The 22,032-nt window shown below is 20.8% G+C and overlaps 4 protein-coding genes across 15 annotated transcripts in view; 2 read left to right on the top strand and 2 right to left on the bottom strand.

The window, feature by feature from the left end:
• LOC100864251 (uncharacterized) overlaps positions 1–1,913 on the top strand; it is a 20,699-nt gene extending 18,786 nt beyond the window's left edge. For all 5 annotated transcript variants that reach the window (XM_086904881.1, XM_086904878.1, XM_086904880.1 and 2 more), the window contains 3 exons: positions 11–155; positions 667–849; positions 1,202–1,913. In XM_086904881.1, the coding sequence (XP_086761007.1) occupies positions 11–155; positions 667–849; positions 1,202–1,555 (682 nt within the window). In that variant the 3' untranslated portion in view covers positions 1,556–1,913. The remainder of the gene's footprint in view (positions 1–10; positions 156–666; positions 850–1,201) is intronic.
• On the bottom strand, positions 1,914–17,558 carry mIF2 (mitochondrial translation initiation factor 2). Of its 6 annotated transcripts, none has more exons than XM_086904870.1 (11): positions 17,104–17,558; positions 16,848–16,908; positions 5,646–5,959; positions 4,968–5,128; positions 3,859–4,085; positions 3,498–3,768; positions 3,166–3,419; positions 2,823–3,102; positions 2,590–2,754; positions 2,355–2,495; positions 1,914–2,140 (listed from the first exon to the last, which is right to left on the bottom strand). In XM_086904870.1, exons 3-11 carry the CDS (start codon positions 5,861–5,863, stop codon positions 1,968–1,970), a joined length of 1,890 nt encoding a protein of 629 aa, XP_086760996.1. In that variant the 5' UTR covers positions 5,864–5,959; positions 16,848–16,908; positions 17,104–17,558; the 3' UTR covers positions 1,914–1,967. The 6 variants fall into 6 exon arrangements, with proteins under 6 accessions (XP_086760996.1, XP_003696214.3, XP_086760995.1 ...); XM_003696166.4 differs by lacking the exons at positions 16,848–16,908; positions 17,104–17,558 and adding exons at positions 6,030–6,180; positions 6,492–6,933; XM_086904869.1 differs by lacking the exons at positions 16,848–16,908; positions 17,104–17,558 and adding exons at positions 6,030–6,180; positions 6,492–6,933 and having other exon boundaries at positions 2,415–2,495.
• Positions 8,581–18,866, top strand: beta-Man (beta-mannosidase). Of its 2 annotated transcripts, XM_086904866.1 has the most exons (17): positions 8,581–8,876; positions 8,983–9,098; positions 9,306–9,953; positions 11,101–12,063; positions 12,141–12,462; positions 12,599–12,748; positions 13,910–13,939; positions 14,005–14,151; positions 14,250–14,398; positions 14,453–14,658; positions 14,713–14,974; positions 15,075–15,801; positions 15,877–16,305; positions 16,380–16,591; positions 16,726–16,944; positions 17,019–18,566; positions 18,678–18,866. In XM_086904866.1, the coding sequence occupies exons 1-16, from the start codon at positions 8,789–8,791 to the stop codon at positions 17,265–17,267; spliced, it is 4,917 nt and encodes a 1,638-aa protein (XP_086760992.1). In that variant the 5' UTR covers positions 8,581–8,788; the 3' UTR covers positions 17,268–18,566; positions 18,678–18,866. The 2 variants fall into 2 exon arrangements, with proteins under 2 accessions (XP_086760992.1, XP_086760991.1); XM_086904865.1 differs by having other exon boundaries at positions 14,453–14,974.
• LOC100866780 (transmembrane protein 245) lies at positions 17,166–22,032 on the bottom strand. Of its 2 annotated transcripts, XM_031918314.2 has the most exons (9): positions 21,198–22,032; positions 20,176–21,126; positions 19,939–20,103; positions 19,652–19,850; positions 19,351–19,535; positions 19,174–19,274; positions 19,068–19,085; positions 18,660–18,962; positions 17,166–18,582 (listed from the first exon to the last, which is right to left on the bottom strand). In XM_031918314.2, exons 1-9 carry the CDS (start codon positions 21,714–21,716, stop codon positions 18,399–18,401), a joined length of 2,625 nt encoding a protein of 874 aa, XP_031774174.2. In that variant the 5' UTR covers positions 21,717–22,032; the 3' UTR covers positions 17,166–18,398. The 2 variants fall into 2 exon arrangements, with proteins under 2 accessions (XP_031774174.2, XP_086760993.1); XM_086904867.1 differs by lacking the exon at positions 19,068–19,085.

The raw sequence follows: 22,032 nt of genomic DNA, 5'->3' as shown, positions 1-22,032 counted from the left end.
ATTATTATAGATATACCGATGAAAAAGAAGCTCGACATGTTTTCAATGTGATTGGATGTGGAGGAACTCTTCCGGATGAAGAAGTGCCTGGTTTCAGATTAGCAGTCAACGAACTTGCTCGAGATTTTAAACAACTGTCTGCTATGCTTTTAACTGTAATATCACTTTTTAAATTGTTATTAATTTTAATTTATATATATATATATATATATATATATAATATTTTCGAATTTAACAAGATTCAATATTTTTTATATTATTCTTTTAATTATTTTCAATCAAAAACAATAAAATATTTATATTCGATCTTTTTCAAATCATCAAAGTATTTAACCAAAAATGGATTTTTCATTTATTTGGATAAAGAATTTAAGCTTTTTAATTCAAAAATTTTTAAGAAAAAGAATTTTTATGAAATTAATCAAATTCATTTGTATCATTAAATTAAATTATACAATATTGTATATTAAATTATGCAACATTTAAAACAATTCGAAAGTTTTTATAGATTATTTAACAAAAACGAATTTCTTTAACTGTAAGTAACCTTATAAACCAATCTGTCCAACAAACAAACTAACGTGATTGGTTTCTTCGGTTGCTTTACAGCCATTAGGTACTATAAAATAAAAATAGGGGCCAATGTATGTGATCTATGCCTTATAGGCTCTGGCCGTGGGCCTAGAGCAATCCCCTGATTTCCTGCTCTCGAAGCATTCGCGCATGCTGGAATCTGGAAACGAATCAACTCTTCGTCTTCTTTACTACCCTCCTCTTGGTGCACCAGCGCCAGGATTGGCTCGTTGTGGCGCTCATTGTGATTATGGAACTTTCACTTTATTAGCACAGGTAGAAAAATTTATAAAACTTAATAATAAAATGAATATCTGTGATTATGTTTAGCATAAGTTATACCTTTTTCAAAATATTTCCATCTTCAGATTGAGAAGATAACTGTATAATATAATTAAAGCACTTTTGTAAAAGATAATCTCATAATTAAAAAAAATTTAAGACAAATTTTTACAAATGTAATACATATTTAGAGAATATAACTTGTATGGATATTTTTGCTTAAATTTAATTTATATATATTTTTTATTTAAATTTTTTTAATTCATTAAAATATATATTGTAATATAATAAAAGTAATTTTTATAAAATTAAAAAATATTGCTTTTAATAATCTAATTATTTTTAGGATTGCGAAGGTGGTCTAGAAATACAATCTCCATATGGAGAACGATGGGGAAGAGTTGGTCATCTTCCAGGTGCCATTTTGGTGAAAACTGGCGATATATTAGCAAATTGGACAAACAATCAATTACAAGCATTAAGACACAGAGTTGTTGTACCAGAACACTGTGGTCGAGGTCGTCATTCCATTGCATTTTTTGTGCATCCAGATACTAACACTCCTATTGAACCTTTAGATACAAAAATTGTAAAAACTAATCAAGAATCAGCTCCATGTCGTTTACAGAAAAAAAAACGCGGTGTTTTGAATGCGTACCATCATATTCAACGTCGTCTTCGAGAAACTTATGCTTCTTAACACTGTTCATAATTATATATTCTTATTTCTAGATAAAGATATTTTAGAAAAATTATTATTGAAATTTGTACTTTTGAAAGAAATTTGAAATTTTGAATATCAAAATAATATAATAAAATTTTACGTATTTAAAACATTGTTTTTTTTTTTTTTTTTTTTTTTTTTGAAAGAAACTAATTCAGAAATATATCTGTTTCAAAAAAAAAAAAACAAAAGTTTGATTTAGAAAATGATGAAGTATAAAAACTAAAATATCGCATCATAAAACAATAATAAAGAAATTTGTACTTACATTTTGTAAAAATGCATTTTATATAAATAATTTAATTTCTCATTAATAAAGTAGAAGACAATCCAATATTTTGTAATTGTTTATTTTATATTGTCCATATATAAATACAACAATATTAAATTAAAATCCAGGATCCCACTCAATTTTTTTTTTCTGTTTTTTTACATTGATACAAATAATAATATCTCCAGGTTGAAATGATATCATTGGATCTTCAAATCTAAGACCACATTCATGATTTGTTTCTATCGATGGCACTTCTTCTTTTAAATGTCTCATTGATACTAATTTTCCTATAAAATTTTCAAATATTATAATCATTAATTCTTCAATAAAAATATACAAAATATGTATTACATTAGCATTAATTAAATAAAAAAATAAAAGGGAAAATAAAGAATAACATAATATTTATAATAAAATTTATAATAAAATAACAATATAATATTTTTTCAAACTAATAATAATAATAATTAATATATTAATTTTTTAATTTTCTGATATTACCTGAATAAATATTTTCATTTCCCCTTATTACATGATATAATCCAGATTTTAAAAGAATACCTTTAACGCAACGGCAACCTGCAACATTTACTTTTTTGTTTTTATCTTTTATATCAAAGTTTTGCAATACTTTTGCTTCTCCTATATTTGAAAAGAATGACAAATTATTATTATTATATTTATATTATTATAATTATATATTATTAATAATTAATCAATAATTATATATTATTACCTAATATCTCTTCAACATCAACTTCAGGCAGTACATTATAAATTTCTTCTTTAATATTATCAATAAGTTTATATACAATATTATAAAATCGAAGAGATATGCCTCTTTTGTTAGCCTCATCTTTTATCTGTTTAGTTGTATTTACATTAAATCCATAAATAATTGCTAGAAAGATAAATAATGTAAAATGATTCCTGTATTTATGATATTCTTTTAAAATATTTTTTTGTTACCTTTAAATGTATCCGCTAATTCTATATCCGATTGCGTAATAGATCCTATACCATAATGAACAATGTTTAAATGGCATATTGTATCATATGTATATGTATCAAAAATATCTAGTAACGCTTCAACACTTCCTGCCATATCACCTTTTACAATAATATTAACTGCAGGAATAAAATTTTCAATTTTATGTTTTCTATTTTCTTCGGTTATCTTTCTCACTTTTTCCATTAATTTTCTATCTTTTCCAAATAATCTTTTTATTTTTAACATCTTCTTATACTCCTGTAATTATAAAAACATATAAATTTTATTTTCATAAATTATTTTTATAAAATATAAATTTACCATGAGATGTTTTTCTAATTTTTGATCAGCAGCTGCTTTGTGTTCCTTAGCTAAAATTTCAGCACGTTGTTTTTGTCTAAATTTTATAACTTCCTGTAGTATTTTATCATTTTCTATTTCTAATATTTCATCTCCAACATCAGGTAATTCTTTCCATCCAATAATTTGCACCGCTTCTGATGGTTTAGCTTCTAAGATAGGATTACCGGAATCATTAAACATACCTCTTACTTTCGCTGAGGCTATTCCAGATACTATTTTTAAAAAACAAACATTAATGAAAATTAATTTAATCAATTTAATTTTATAAAATTTAATGCAATATATTTTACCTAATAAACATCCTTTTCTTAAAGTACCACGTTGAATTAAAGCTGTCACTAATTTTCCTCGTCCAATATGATTACTACACTCAATAATAACACCTTCCACTAAACCTTCAAGATCTGCTTTTAAATCCATTAATTCAGCTTGTGCAATTATAGCTTCTGTTAATTCTCGTAAATTAATTCCTTTTAAAGCAGATATTTTAACACATTGTATTTCACCGCCAAGTTCTTCAATTACAATTCCATGTTTTGCTAATTCATGTTGAATTTTAATCTGAAAGAATAAAAAAAGTTATAGATTTAAATTTCTCAATTTTTTATTTTTAATTTAAAATATTTAAAACTTTAAAACATAAAACATTACAATGTCAATGTTAGGTTTATCAATTTTATTAATAGCCACAATAATTGGAACTTTGGCATCTTTTGCCATTTCTATACTTTGCAAAGTTTGTTCTTTAACACCATCATCAGCTGCTACAACTAATACTATAATATCTGTTATATGTGCGCCTCTATGTCGCATAGAAATGAAAGCAGCATGTCCAGGTGTATCTAAGAATGTTACTCGTTCTCCAGATTCCAATGTTACTAAAATTCAAATATTAATAATTTAAATATAATTTTATTAAAAATATAAAAATATATTTTTATGCTCATTCCTGTTTTTTTTTATATAATTTAATATATTTTATCACTATTTACATTTCAATAATATTTTAATAAAACTTAATTAAATTAAAATTTAATTATAACAGGATATGATTCTTCATAAAAAAAGAAAATAAATAATAAGAAATACATTTTTTTTTTAATAAAATTTATTTTTAACATTTGATTTTAAAAATATGTAAAGAATTTGTCCATTTAATTCTAAAATTAATATATTGAAAATGATTCAAATTGATAATATTTAAATATTATAAATAGAGATATAAGAAATAATTGAAATTAATATTTAAATGAACTATTATACTAAAATTATGATATATATTATAATATATAATAACTATAATTATTATAATATATAATATTAATATTAATTATAATATATAAATATAATGTATAATTAATATTAATATATATTAATAACTATTAATAATTAATATTAATAACTATTAAATATTATAAAAAAATTTATATCAATAATAAACAAGTAATAATAAATAAGATAATAGTAGTAATAAATCATAATATATTATAAAAATACATCATATTATAAAAATAAATATAAAGAAAAATATACATTAATTAAATCATTACCTAAGTTATTATTATATATTAAGTTCACGCGTACTTGATAAATTTTCATAATCGATTTTCTTGAAAATGAAGTCTTATTTAAAGATATTCTAAGATTTTTTTATTTCTGATTTTTTATAAATAGTCTCATCCTGCTACTATAAATAGAGAGCAATCTATAATAATAAAATTTGAAAATAAATGTTTAAAGATAATTAATTCAATACCAACCATTGAAAGCACCAATACATTGTGTAATACCACCAAATTCAGATTTTGCAACTGATGTATTTCGTAATGCATCAAGTAAAGTAGTTTTGCCATGATCAACATGCCCCATTATTGTTACAATTGGATGTCGTTTTATTAATTGAGATTCATTTGGTAGAGACCTATATAAAATTAAACCATATTACATAATATATTTAATTAAAATGATTAAAAATTGTTGTGTAATAAAAAAGAATAAAAAAAAATTCATAAATTTTAGAAAGTCAAACTAGTCAAGTAAAGAAAAAAAGTTTTAATAAACATGAATCAAAAAATTAATATTTTTAAAGTTATAAAAAGTTATAAAAAAATTTTTTATTTTTTATATTTTTTAAAGCGAATAATTTATTCATTTTGAAAACTGATATATTGCATAAAAACAAAATAAAAATCATTTTATCATTTCTTCTTTTCCTAGTTTTTTCTTAGAATTTTTTCATCATATCTGTCTTTCACTTTTACATATATTTGATATCTTAATATTTAGCACATTTATCTCCTCAAGTAAATAAGCTTTTAGTGAAGATAAAAAATTATAACTTTGAAAATATTAATTTTTTAAACTGTATATATTGACTTTTGCTTTTTTATTTATATATCTATTTTCTATTATATAATAATCATATTAATTCATATTACCGTTTAGTAATATCTTTATATTTTATATTAGTTTCTTTAATTTTTTTTGATATGAATTTGTGTTTCCCACCAAGATATTTTACTATGTTAGTTAATAAAGGCATAGTCGTTAAAATACTATTTTCTTTATATGTAAATTTTTTATTTATAAAATAAAGAACATCTAAAACATCATTAATATCTCTTTTGGCAGAATCTGCTAATTCTTTAACTGTCATCTTATCCCACACTTCTATTACTGGTAATGATTTATTTTTAAATTCTTTATTTATAAAATTATTTAATTTGTCTTCATTAAGTATTGTTTTCAAATCCTGAAAATAATTTTAATTATAAATGTACATTTTAATATATTTATAAATTATATTTAAATCAAAATCATACTAGTTCTATTTCTTCTTTATGTTTTTTTTGTTTAGTAAAAACTGATGTAACATGATAATATTGATGATGAATATGTAATACATTCATGGTTTGTAAAGTACAATTTATATTTTGTTCTCGCCATATAATTTCTATTACTTGTTTTGATAAACTGTAAATAAATTATATTTATGAAAACTATATACAATTCTATATATAAATTAAAATTTTAAATATTTAATAATATTAAATATATTAAATATATTATTAATATATGTTTATATATGTAAATATATATAAATATAATATTAAATATTTAAGATCAATATTAGATTATAAAGGTTATGTTTACGATTTGCGTATAATAAATACAATAGGAATAAACATTATATGTAAATATATATTTATTAAATATTATATAATTTCATAAATAAAAAAATCAAATTATTTATAATTCATAATATCAAAAAAAATACAAAATACCTAGATCGAATATATGTTCTGACAATGGAAGCAGCCATATTTATTTTTACATATTTATACACAAAAAAAGTATTCATGTATTGATATGTTTAATTCACACATTCATAATTTTATATACCATAAAGAAGATATAGAATAAATCTAACATTAACGCACTTTTTGTCTCAAAAATATTAAGATTATTTTATTATTATTCTCAATATTACCGAATCGACTCAGAATAATATTGAATAATATATACAATATTGAAACTGAAATTAAATTTTAATATAAAATTATAATATAATATAAAAAAAATAAAAAATAGAACAAATATTGTTACAGAATTTAAATTATGACTTTTATCACCGAGCAATGCTTGTATCAAAACAATTATAAAATGAATTGTGCAATTAGGATGGGCTATAGTTTTGGTTTCGTTAAAGATAGAGAAAAATAGAATAAAGAAAAAAATTGAATGCTAGTAAAATTTATATTTGTCAATACTAAAAATACATTTTTTTTTTTTTAATATGCAAGAATGTATCGCAACAAGAAGATATTTAAATATACAATTACATATTACATATTAAACTTCATTTTTTTGCGAAAATTGACGCATTATTATCCGTGTCTAATAAATTGGCACCTGAAGAATGCAGACGATAAACTATTAAATATGTAACATATACTATTAGCGGTAATTAATATATAATGAGTTTAACCAATTAATAAGAAAATATATGATTCAATTATATGATTTGTGTTTGGTTGATTTATCTTGCTAAATTCTATATTTTTCCAGGTATATACTTATAAGTATATACTTATAAGGTATATACTTATATATACTTATAAGCAATGCTTATAAATATATATTCAGTATATTCAACAAGTCACTTTAATTCGTTTTTTTAAATTTTCAGTTAAATAAATTTCATATTTTCCTTGAATAAATTATGTATCTCAGAAAACAAAAAATGAAATATTTATATTTTTTAATTAAAAATTAAGATACATTGTAGTTTTTAAAACAAAAAATGATAAAAATATATTTAATTGACATCTTATATATCATATAGTTATGCGCCGTAAAAAATATACAAAGAGAGAAAATCAATTTTATTTTGAAAAGTACTTTAGAAATATTTTTAGAAATATTTTTGAAAAAAATTATTTTTAAAATTTTCATAATAAAAATTCCATTAAATGTTAAATTTATCTTAAATTTATCTATCTTTATAAATATTTATAAAATTATAAAAAAATTATTTTTGAAATTTTCATAATAAAAATTTTATTAAATGTTAAATCTATTCTATATACAAATTGAATTTTAATTATAATAATATTAATTCAAAAAATAATCATTCAAAAAATAATTTTCAATTTAGAATTTGAAAATTATTTTAAATTTTAAATAATATAAATTAATTAAATTAATTTCATAAATTCTTATGATTATGACTATCATTTGAATTACATAATTATTATATTATATGTATAAACAAAATTATGATTTAAGTTAAATATATTACAATTATTTTTTTTAACTGTACGATTTGTTCATTGAATCGTTCATTTTATCAATCTTTGTCAATCTTTATCTCAGAAACAATATATTAATATAAAATCTGAATAATTAAATAAATAATAATAAATTAATATACAAAAAATATATTTTCTATTTTTAAAATTTATTTTTAAAAATACTTCTTTCATATTTTAAAATAATATTTTGTAATTTACTAATTTTCTTAAATATTTAATTTAAAATCTGTTTAGTTGACTTGATTAGTTGACTTGATTAGTTGAACATTTTGATTTTGTCAAGATTTATATCATTGATTATTTGATATTTTATTAATAATATATAATAATTAAATTATATTTGATAAATATGATTGTATTATTTTAGTATTAAATTTAATAATAAAATTTAACTGATTTTATAAAATATGATAATTAATAAGATATATTTTATAATATAAATATATAAATATTGTCAAATACAAATGAATTAAATTTATTCGTATAAATAAGTTTGGAAAATTGAATAATCTGAAATTGGTTATCATCGATATCGATTCTTCCATTCTATGTTGATAATTTTGAAGTTAATTTCAGATCATTTGTACATGAATGTGAACTTTTATACTTTCAACGTCATTGTTCATAAATGGCTAAAATAATTAAATAGTAATGAAGAAAAATTCGAAATTACAAATCATACTTATTTTACAATTAAATTTCTATTCATTACATATAAAACATTCTATTGATATAATTTTTTAATTTAAATTTACAAAATTATAAATATGTCAGACAGTATGGAGCGAGATAAAATTGAATTGTTGACATCTAAAGAAAGAGAAGAAGAGGAAGAAATGAAACGAGAACTTTTAGGTATTTTAGGAACTTTTGAATATTCTAAATTTTATATCTTTCTAATTATTGATTTTGTAATTTTTACATTAATTTAAAAAAATATTTTTTTAAAAATAATTCTTAGATATGAAAATGTATGAAACATGGTATACTTATAAGGATATGAAAGAAATTTTAGGATTCATTAATGAATCTAAAGATATGGCAAATATGGCTAATGATGAAAAAAATGCACAAAAGGTAAATTTATTAATATTAATTTAATTAATATCTAATAAATATAATTTGTTTATTTATATTATATAATTATAATGTTTAATTAATATATAATTTTAAATAATATATAATATATTTTATTAATTGGAATTATATGGATTATACATATTATGTGTATATTGATTGAATCAATATATATATATATATATATATATAAAATATGATTTTTAGGAATTAATGCAATCTTCTAGTGATTGTTCTTCAGAAGTGATGCTCAAGACAAATTTAATACAAGAACTGGAAATACAAGAACACATCAATAATACATCTCAATCAATACATTCACATAGATCTAATCATACATCTCCAATACATGAAAGAACATTAACTCATGATTGTAATTCTGATCTTGCATCTGCTATTGTTGATTCAAGAAATTCTGTATATAGAGGAAAAAATTTGGATAGTGAAGATATATTTATTAGATCACAAGATAACTCAAATATGAGAGATAGCTATTCTCATAATATGAGTAGATATATTTCTTTAAAATTGAAAAATTCTTCACAAGATTCGGATATTATAAATAATGCAGAGAAGAAAATGGACATATATTCTGAATGTGATAAAAAATTGGATCAATGGCAAATTAATCCCCTTGATTCGTGTGTTAGTGAAAATGATGTGCCTTTGCAAGAGCCAAATCGACCTGTAGTTCAAGATCGTATGCCATTTAAATTATGCAAAGATGCACAAACACCTGAAATGCTTGAGAAACTACTGCCTGCATTAAACTTTTATTTGAAACAAACAGCAGAATTATGGCATAGTTGGCATCGTACTACTGATACTAAGTTTCAATGGGGGTCACCCATTCAGGTGGGTACCTCCATTCAATCCATTTCTTACAGATCCTATCATTAACGAATATGAGAAAATAATAGATTTGGAAAGTTCATATTTTGACAATCAATATTAAGTTTTACTAAGCATTTAATTAAGTTTAAAGAGAATTATAGAATGAATTATAAATTTCTCAAATAATAAAATTATTCTAGAATTGGACATTAAATACAATTAAAAATTTGAAAATTAGTTAATAAAAAAGTATTATTTTTCAATAAGATGATCTTATTATCAAAAATAAATAAATATAGAATCTGTTTTGTAAATATAATTTCATTGTTATTCATTTTGTTTTTAAATCTTTTTTTCTGAAAAAAAATTAAATGCTTAAATTTTTATTTTATTTATTTTTCTTTTTTTTTCTAAAGAAAAAAAATGAAAAAATTTTCAGAACAGATTTCTTTCTTTTTGATTATGATTAATTTAAAATTTTTTTATGAAACAGATCAAAGAAAATTCGTGACATTATAAAATTAGTTAAAAAATTATTAAATTTTTTTTAAAATATGAACTTTCCAAATATTTATTTCTGGATATATAAATTAAATTTTTCATAATATAATATTGTGCCATGGAAAATTAAAATTAAAGTTAAAATTAACTATATGCACATTTTTTTTGAGTTTAATGTTAATATTTGTAAAAGTTCTAGAATTACTATTTACAATTTTAATATAAATTTTTATTAATTCTTTTCAATAAAAAATGTGTAACTGGTTATTATAATATATAATATAATATAATATCTCTTTGACATAAATAATATTTGATGTTATCTCTTATGATTAGCAGTACAATGGTTGTGATAAAATTAAACTAATATATTAAAAATAACTTTAATGGCAAAGTTTACATATTTTTTATTTATATATATATATATACCAATAATATAACTTGAAAACAAATAACATTAATACTTTGTATAAAAATAATTAAAGATTATGATTGGTGTTTCTTATAAAAATTGCATTTATACAAATACATGTATTCATAAATGTTTATAAAGAAAAACAGTAATTAAAACTGTAAGCTTCAAACAATCTTTGAATAAATCATATTTCTATAAAAAAAGAATAGTTTCATTGTTATAATTCTAATCCTTCTTTCAACATTTCTATAGGTGGGTCTTACTAAAGATAATTTGGATAAAAAGTCAATAACAAATATTAAGACTGAACAGAATGAAATGGAATGTATAAATAAATATAGCAATGAACGAGCTAATAAACGTAAATCAACTATGATTCTTTCTCTTTCTGATGCAATATATTCTAGCAGTGATGAAGATGAATATATTATTAAAAAAAAAAAAATTCAATCTTATGAAGACAAAAATAAAGAATTAAGTTTAAATAAAATGGTATATACTGCTAAATGCAATGAGAAAAATAAAAATTTAAATCATGATAATATTAGTAAACTTCTTGATAATAAAGAAATTGAACATTTCAAAATGGAACATAAAAAAGAATCCAAAGACTGTTTGCAATCTGAATTACTTTCTTTATGTCCAAAAAAAATTATACCTCAAATTAGAAAAAATATTAATAAAAATATAAAACACATTGTTAATATGTCTCCCAATAATTCAGTAGCACATAATAGCAATGAGAAAAAAAATACAGTGAATTTGATATCTAAGGATAAAAATAATATTTTGACTGATGAAGAAATTCTCATAGAATTAGAAAAAGATAATGAAAAAGTTAAAACATTTGAAGATAATGAAATTAAACCACTACCCATAAAAAATTTTTCATATAGAATAAAAAATGAATGTATAACTTTAGAAAAACTTCAACTTGAGAAACAAAAAAAATTTGAAATTCAAAGAGAAAAAGCTCAAAAAAAAGAAATCGAAGATAAAAAAAAGAAAGAAGAATTATATAAAAAACGAATAGAAGAAGAACAAAAAAGGGAAAAGCAAAGAGAAGAAAAAGAAAAAGATAAAGAAGAAAAAAACAAAAGATGGAATATAGTATATATGAAATCAAAAAAAAAAATTAGCAAAGAAGATGAAAAAAAATTACTGAGTATAAATAAACAAAATGAAATATCAATAGATGATAACAGATTGCTTGAGGTAATAAGTTTTTGTATTTTTTCTAATAATATAATATCACATAATGTTTTATATATTTCATATATTAATTTTTTTAGGATGAAAATATTTCTAAAACTAATGAAATTGAAATAACAGATAATAATCTTTCAAATAATATAAATTGTCCTATATGTAATAAATCTTTTCCAAGTGATAAAATAGAAGCACATGCTGCTGAATGTGAACAATATATATCTGAAAGTGAATATGAAAATGATCTACATTTATTAGAAAGTAAATCATTATCAATAGCTATTAATAATGCCGAAATTCTTGAATGTGGTGTTTGTTCGAAATATAAAACGACTAATGGAATACATTATGAAGAACATGTTAATACTTGTTTACAAAGACAACATGAAGAAGAATCCTTAAATGGTAATAATTTCCATTTTATTTGAAAAAAATATATACAAAATCACAATTATATTTCTCAAATTAACTTATAATTATATTATATATAATTATATATAATTGTATAATTTATAATGTTAATAATATCATATATTTTCAGAATATTCAAGCAATGAACTCGGCAACATTCCTAATTCGCCTATTCGTTGCTACCGACCAATTAGTGAACAAACTGATTCGTATATAGATTATAGAAGACAATTTCCTTCAAGCAGTAAAACACAAATATATTCCAGTAGAAAAAGAAAACGTTAAGTACAATTCCTATCTTTAAAACAACAATATGTATATATCTATATACTGATAAAAAAATTGATATTCTATCATGGCTTTAATAACAATGCTATATCATTAATATCATTGAAATAAGATTAATACATTATAAAACGTACAATTCAAACGTTTTATAAAGAAATATCAAATATAATTTCTTTTGCATTTGTTGTTTATAACATTCCATGTTTTGTAAACATTTATATATATGTATGTATTATGTATTACAATCATATTTTTTATTTTTGATTAAAATTAAGTTAATGTTGATTAAAATATGTTTCTCTATCGAGAATATAAATTTAAAAATGAAGTTTTATTTAAAAATTACTATTTATTTTTTTAATAATACGCACATTAAATTTAAATAATTTAATAATGTAAAAATTTATGTTAGAATATTTTAAAAAATACGTTTCATGCAAAAAACGTATAAGTGTACTGATAATCTAATATCAATTTTTGTAGATCAATTGTAAGCATTTATATTATTATATAATAAAATGTATTTTTATACAGGATTATCATCCTGAATAAAATATTTTATTTACGTTTTGTTTTATTTTACTATAAATTATGAATTAATATATTAATTATATGCAAGTTATATAATCAATTAAATATATTATAGCTGTAATTATAATATTATTCAATATTATAATTATAATTATATATATTGAAATTATTTTCGTATTAAAAAAATATTTTTTTTTGTTATATAAAAAATATGATAAAAATTAAAATTAAAGTATGAATGATAAATTATTTTATGATTCATAAACACATATCTAACATATATCTAATCTCTTATCTAACATATATTTCGAAGAAACATGATAAGAAATTCAATTCAAGTTCGACATTTAAATATATAAGATTTATAAAAATAATATTTAAAAATTATATAATATTAAATATAATATAAAACTTCATTAGATTCTCTTAAAACAAGTATTATGAAAATATTCTTTCAATTTATAATCCTTATATTTTTAATTTATAATGTTTTGACTCTAACCTTAGATGGTTCATGGATAGGTATTAAATATGTTATATTAATTATCAATATATAAATATAATTTATAATGATATTTATATAATATCAATCTTATTAAAATTACATATATTTTTAATTTAGGTAAAATTACAACTGACAAATATGAATATGGTAAGATTTTGCGAAAATGATTATCTGATACAATTGTAATATTTTTTAATCATACATATTTTTAGATATCACATTTCCTGCAACTGTACCAGGAGGTATTTATACCGATTTAAGCAATGCTCATATTATATCAAATAATTTTATTGGATATAATGATTTAACTAATCGATGGATCAGTAATCAATCAGTTTTATATACTAAAAGTTTTTATGGTAATTATAAATTATTTTATATTTAATATAAAAATATTAATATATTTACATAAAAATATTTAAAAAAAAATTATTAAAGTAAATTATTTATTTTATAGTGAATGATACTTTATTAAATGTTCCTAAAATACTATTAATTTTCCATGGTGTGGATACATTTGCTAAAATTCTTTTAAATGCTAAAAAAATTGGAGAAACATCAAATATGTTTTTAAGATATACATTTGATGTGACAAAGGATTTAAAAGTAAGCTATTTATTTTCATAAAATTATTTATAATATTTATTAATACATTTTCAGAAAGGAGAAAATTTATTAGAAGTTTTTTTTTCTTCTCCTGTTAAAGTAGCTGAAAATTTATATAATGAACAAGCATCAAAATATATAATTCCTCCAATATGCAATCCAAATACTTATAATGGAGAATGTCATATAAACCATATAAGAAAAATGCAAGCAAGTTTTGCTTGGGATTGGGGTCCTGCTTTTCCATCAATGGGTATTTGGTATGTTTATATTCATTTCTGTTATTGCTTTATATTAATTGAAAAATATTTTAGGAAAAGTGTAGAAATAATTCCTGTAAATGAAATTTATATTATGGATATTACAATAGATATCCACAAAGAAATAAATTTTTGGAAAATCATGATTACATTATTCTTTGAAACTACTTTACAAAAAAATAGCCAATTTATAATTTGTGATATTTCATCTGTTCTTAATATCAATGAACAATTAAATATTTATAATTCTACTAGTATTAATTTATATACAAATAATAAATATATAAAAAGTACTACATTTCTCAATGTACCTATAGTATGTACATAATCATAAAATATCATTAATTATATATGATATAATTACATAATTAATGTCTAATCTATATATATTTAAAAAAAAAATTTTTTTTATATAGGATCTTGTTCATGAATGGTGGCCAAATGGTTATGGCAATCAAACTCTTTATTCATTAACTGTAACTGCAACTACTTCTACTAATGTTAAACAAAAAACAATACGTATTGGTTTCAGAACAGTAGAACTTGTACAAAAGCCTCTCAAACAAGGATTAAGTTTTTATTTTAAAATAAATAATATTCCAATATTTGCAAAAGGTAGTAATTTTATACCAGCTAGTATTTTTCCTGAATTAAGTACTAAGATGGATACAATTAAACATTTATTAAAATCTGCCAAAAAAGCAAATATGAATATGCTTAGAGTGTGGGGAGGTGGACTTTATGAATCTGAATTATTTTATAATCTAGCTGATGAATATGGAATCATGATTTGGCAAGATTTTATGTTTGCATGTGGAATGTATCCTACCACAAAAGAATTTCTTAAATCAGTTAGGGAAGAGATAATACAAAATGTACGAAGATTAAAAAATCACCCCAGTATTGTTCTCTGGGCTGGAAATAATGAAAATGAAGCAGCTTTATATGATAATTGGTATGGAACTGGAACTAAACAAGTATATAGAACTGATTATATCAAACTTTATGTAAATTTAATCAAGAAAACAGTTGAACGATTAGATTCTACACGACCTTTTGTGATATCTAGTCCTAGTAATGGATTATATACAGAACAATATAATTATACTGGAAAAAATCCATATTCAAAGATATTTGGAGATGGTAAAATATATCTCTTATTTTAATATAGAAATAGTTTATCTTTATTAATAGTTTATTAATAAAATAATATTTTAGTTCATTATTACAATTATTTTAATAATGGTTGGGATATGCACCAATATCCTCGTGCAAGATTTTCATCTGAATATGGATTTCAATCATTACCATCAATATATACTATGTTGCCAGTTGCAAAATCAATTACTGATTTGGATATAGACAGTAATTTTCTTAAACATCGTCAACATTTACCATTGGGAATATTTTTTTTGAAAAATCTTATTTCAAAAAATTTAAAATTACCTAACATTCAAAACACTTTAAAAAAATTTGAAAATTATATATATTTAAGCCAAATTAATCAAGCAGTTTCTGTAAAGATACAGACAGAATTTTATCGACAATCAATGTCGGAATTAAATGAAGTAGGAGAAGGAATGACAATGGGTGCTTTATATTGGCAATTAAATGATGTTTGGCAAGCTCCATCGTGGTCTTCTATTGGTAAATAATTATAATTGAAGATAAGATGTAATATTTAAATCTATTTTGTCATCATTGATGACCTATTTTTTTAGATTTTGATGGGCGATGGAAAATGCTTCATTATTATGCTGTGGAATTTTTTGCACCTCTTATTGTTACATATTATATTCAAAACATGGATCTTTCCATTTATATCGTTTCTGATAAAATATATCCAATAAAAAATGTTACTTTAGAAATGAATCTTTATACATGGAATAGTATAAAACCTATACAATCATATTTTCATTCCAATATAACTATTGTAATTATATGATAAAAATAATCATTAATTTATTTTAATATATAATATATTTTATATATATATATATTTTATATATATATATATATATATATATATATATTATTATGAACTTATAATCAACATTTTATTAATAGGAAGCCAATGCAGTAACTAAAATTGATGATAATTTACTCAAATATTCATGGATTTTAAATTCCACAACACTTAATGAATGCCAATTTAATATCACTAAAAATAATTGCATTACAACACTTACCTTAAGAGATAAAAATGGATTTTCAATAGCACCAAGAAATTATATATATCCAAGTAATCCCCTGAAAAATATTGCATTACCAATAGCAAATATTTCTGTAAGTTTATATTTAAATTTGTAAAAAAAATATTTTAATTAATTATTTTGTTTAACAAATATATATTATTTTAGGTAAAAATAAATGATTATCATTTATCTGAAAAATTCTTTAATTATTTAGATTTTGAAATTGAATTAGTAACAAATAATATAATACTTTTTGTATGGCTGGAAGCTGGTAATATTTGTGGTCATTTTTCAGAAAATGGTTTCCATATGTTTGAAAATACGAAAAAGATTTTATTCCATGCATGTGATATTATTACATCAGAAATGTTAAAAACAACTTTAAAAATTACTACACTTTCTGATACTTATTAAATTGATTCAATTTATCCATTTTTAAATAACTAAATAATTGTTTATCTTCATAATATTAAATTTCATGTTTGTGGAAAATATGTTTCGCGATGTAAATAAATTTCAAATCCAATAAGAATAATAAATATAATTAAAATTATACTAATTATCAAATATATTAAATTTGACATTATTAACTTATAAATTTATTTTTAAATTTCAAATGATAATAAAGTTTATAAGTTATTATTTAAAAACATACAATAATTTTTAATAACATTTTAATTAATAACAACAAAATTTGATATGAATAATACTGAAGTTATCAAACAAAGAAAAATCAATACATACAATATTATAAACAAAGAAATTAAAGATATCATACATTAAATATATACGTATTATTTTGAAATATAATAAAAAGTGTTAATTTTTCTTTTAAATTCTTCTTAAAAGTTATAATATAATTATAATATTTTCAGTTCAATAATATATTTACAATATTAATAAGCGTAAGCTTTCAAAAATTTCTTAAAATTTTTTAATTGTTAATAAGATACATCTATTGAAGAAATTGATCAAAAAATATATAAGCATATTATAATATTATATAAATTAATATACTTATAATAGAATTCTTATTATTTGGATATCTGAATATTCGGAATATTTATCATAATCCGAATTCGTTCTTATTTAAGAATATATTTCCTCAATAGCAATCCATAAATTCGAGTAAGAGCACTAATTTATAATTTCTGTTATAAGCAAAATAATACTAAACTTTACTTTTTTAAAGACTAGATAAATTTTCATATTTCGTAAATTATTTTTTTTTTTTTATAAATTTACATTTTTTTTATTATATTGTATTATATTGTATTATACAATACAATATTATACAAATAATTTTTTTTAATATTCTATTATTTTAAAAATGCAAAATTTAAATATTTTTAGAAATAATTTAAATTTAATTTTTACATAAATTTCAGATTTCAGATAGTTAAGCTTTAAATTTAAAACATTAATTCTTATTATTAGCCTTATATTTTTAAAAATCAATCTATGAGATTGAATAAAATAATTTATAAAAATTTGTTAATTTTTTTTCTACTATTTAACAATAAATATTAATTAGAAAATTTTTTATCAATGTTTAATTTCTGTATATGTGGATATAACTTCTTCTGATGGTGAATGCAAGTAACGGCGACTTAGATTAATTGCTACCATTATACAACATAATAATAATGGACCAAAAATTACACCTTCTACACCTAAACAAAAAATTCCACCTGCTATAGAAAGACCTGTAAGGTAAGGATGTCCACCACTAAAATATAAATATAAATCATTGTATTTTATATATAAATAAATAAAATATGCTTATTTGAATAAAAATTATAATACCCTTTAATTTCCTTGTAGAATTCAGTTACAACAATATTACAAGGAAGAAAATGAAACATGAAAAATAAAATAGCAATCATAGGTCCTTGATTAAACCAGAGTTCTATAGTAGCTGGGATACAAGCAAAATATGCATCCAAAAATGGAACAGCTCCAAGTATTGTTGCAAAAGTTGATGGTAAATAAATTATTTTTACTTGAAATAAATTATGTGTAAACCATGTCCACATGCCAAAAAAACAAGCAAGCTTAAATGTTGCGGTAAAAACTCCAATTACAGCTTCTTGTAATGCTACAGCAAATCTACAAAACATTAGATATTTATATCTATTTTTATATAATATCTATTTTTGTATAATTCGATATATATATATATATATATATATATATAATATATATTATACATACCCCTCAATTTGGAGAGTGCTTATAAATCATAAAATTTATTTTATAAAAAAATTTACACTATATTAATATAAATATATTAATAATTTTAATTATTTAAAAAATTTACCTGTGACAACTAATAGGACTGAATACTGTTGTTAATTCAACAGGTTTATATGTTTTTTCACTAGAACTAAGAAGATAAAAAAGTGTTGTAAAAAACACCACCTTAAAAAAAATTTTTTTGTATATAATATATATTTTAAATATTTTCAAATTATATATAACTTTGATTGATAATTACCATGCTTAGAACAAAGTTAAATACTGCCGTTCCACTCATAAGTATAATGTAAAATAGTTCTGTAAAAATTGTTAATATCACAGACATATTTCCTTTAATTATATTCCAAATGGAATCCAATACTGACATAAAAGTTCCAATATTTTCTTTTATAAAGTTTTGTATACCAGTCATGTTAAATAATTCTAATATATAAAAAAAAATATATATAAATATATAAAAAAATATATATATAAAAAATAATTTTTAATTAATATTAGAAAAATAAGAATTAATATTTATTTTAAATACAAAATCTTACGTAAAGGTGTTTTCCCAAAACTTTCTTTAAAACTTTCCCATACTGAATAAGCCACTGTAACATCTACAGTAGGTCCAATTAAATTAGAATCTGCATTAGACATCATCCATGCTTGATAAAGTCTATCCCAAAGTTCTAAAACTTTTTTTTCCATTTGATCAGCCTTAGCAGCATCTAGATCTCTTACTAAACTTTTTATCTATATTACATATATATCACATGTTATATCACATATATGTCATTATTAAGATATATTTATCAATAATAAGAATATATATATATCTTACTCCATCAGAAATAGCACTCCGTCCATATGTATAAGCATTATCTAATACACTATTAACTGAATCTTCCCAGTGTTCAGGTAACCAATCAATATCTGGATTATTCATTAAAGATGAGTTAAGTATTTCTCCAGTAATGTGAATAAGATGCATACCTTCTGTATAAACCTAAAAAAAATATAATAATATATAATTATCTGTAAAATATGCAAAATAATTTTTATAATAAATTCATTTTACCTGTATTGTTATAAAAATAGAAGTACAAGTAGTAAATATAAGTAATCCAAAAATCACAGCAATTGTTACTACAGAATCAACTGAAGCTTTTAAAACTTTTGTTAATTTTTCATCAATTATGATTCCAAATTTATATAAACCTCTAATATTAGCTGGTAAGAGAGCTTGATGTCTTTCTATACACCATGCTTTTATAATTTGTTTTATAATATTGTATTGATTTTCAATCATTTTCCATAATCCAAAATAATTACTAAGTTGTTTAATGATATAAAAAGCTATAGGAATAATCAATATATATATCATCCATCTATGTTTCCAAAAAAGCATACCTATGCAAGCATATAATGTACCATACATATATTTGTCAGTATCAACTTTATCATTTTCTATATCTATAGATATTCGTAATTCTGTTTTTAATCTTCTTAACAAATAACGATCACGTAATGACATAGAATTAGTAAGAGGTTGCAATTTATTGCTCATTACAGTTCTATTATTTGCATCCAATGACATTGATTTTTTGGAAAATTTTGTTTTTGTTTCTTGGTATTCAGTTTTCTTATCTATATTTGTCTTGTTATCTATATTTTTTTCATTAGTATCTTTTATAAGTTTTTCATTTTTGAAAGATGAAGAAAATGAACTTTGCTGTATATCTGTAGTTAAATTATTTGTTAATGCAAAAGATATTGCTTCCATAAATGTCATATGTTTATCTTCTAATTCTTGATTTTCCATAATAAGTACTACTTCATAAATAAATCCTATTAAATATAGTATTTGTAATGTTATAAATACAATAATTTGATAAGCACCTAATATATTAGAAACATATAAACTAATTATGAACCACATAACAAACGATGTAAAACGAAAATGAATAGAGTTATTTGGTGTCCAATAAATATATAATATAGATAAATATCCAAGAAGTATAAATGTAATCTGAAAAAATTACACTAATATTGATAAAAATACATATTTTATAAAACATTTTTTAAACAATTAAAAATTACCATAATAGTATTGCAAGTTGTTATAAAAAATCCAAAAATAATATTAAATATCAAACATATTCTCCATATGAGACAACTTAATATAGTAGGTGTATAATGATATATACCTAAAGCTAATGCTGTCAATAAAAATGCACTAGCAATATATTTCATTTGTTTCCACAAAAATGATCCTAAACTATCAGAAGCTTTATCTATTATTTGCATAGGTAAAATTATTAAATTTATTATTAAAGGCGTACGAGATATTTCTGCTTTTTCAAACCACGACTGTACGATCGTAGTTAATGAGCATTTGAAAGGGAATAAAACAGAGCCACATAATAAAGCCCAGATTAAAGGTTTTACAAATGGTTTCAATATAATATATAATCCGTACCCAGCCGCTGAAATTAGACACAAGAGAAACAATGCCACGGCATTATAAATGCCTTGTTTTAATGCTTTTTCATGACCTGCACTAAAGTTTGATAGCATGTTAAAGAGGTTATCCATAGGTGATTTCGTACTATCCATCATGAATAAATAATCAACTTGTTTTTAGCACTTATTATTTAATGTTGAATTTTTGTATTACTTAATATCTTGTTAAAAAAAAATTAAAAAAATATTTAGAAAATTATCATCAATTAGAAATAACAAACTGTTGCAAGAAGTAAATACTATATACTACTATGTAGTCATTTATCCAATATTCTATATTAACATGGCGTATATCACCATTATTATCAATAAAAAAAATAAAATGATCAAAATAGATTACATGATAATATATAATAATATTTGTATTTGAAAATTTATCTCTTTTTTTAAATAAAAATATAATAAATTAAAA

Source organism: Apis florea, unplaced genomic scaffold (genome assembly GCF_048593485.1).
Source record: "Apis florea isolate Af1SG1 unplaced genomic scaffold, ASM4859348v1 contig_2350_pilon, whole genome shotgun sequence".
NCBI lineage: Eukaryota > Metazoa > Arthropoda > Insecta > Hymenoptera > Apidae > Apis > Apis florea.
This window is presented reverse-complemented; position numbering and strand designations above follow the sequence as displayed.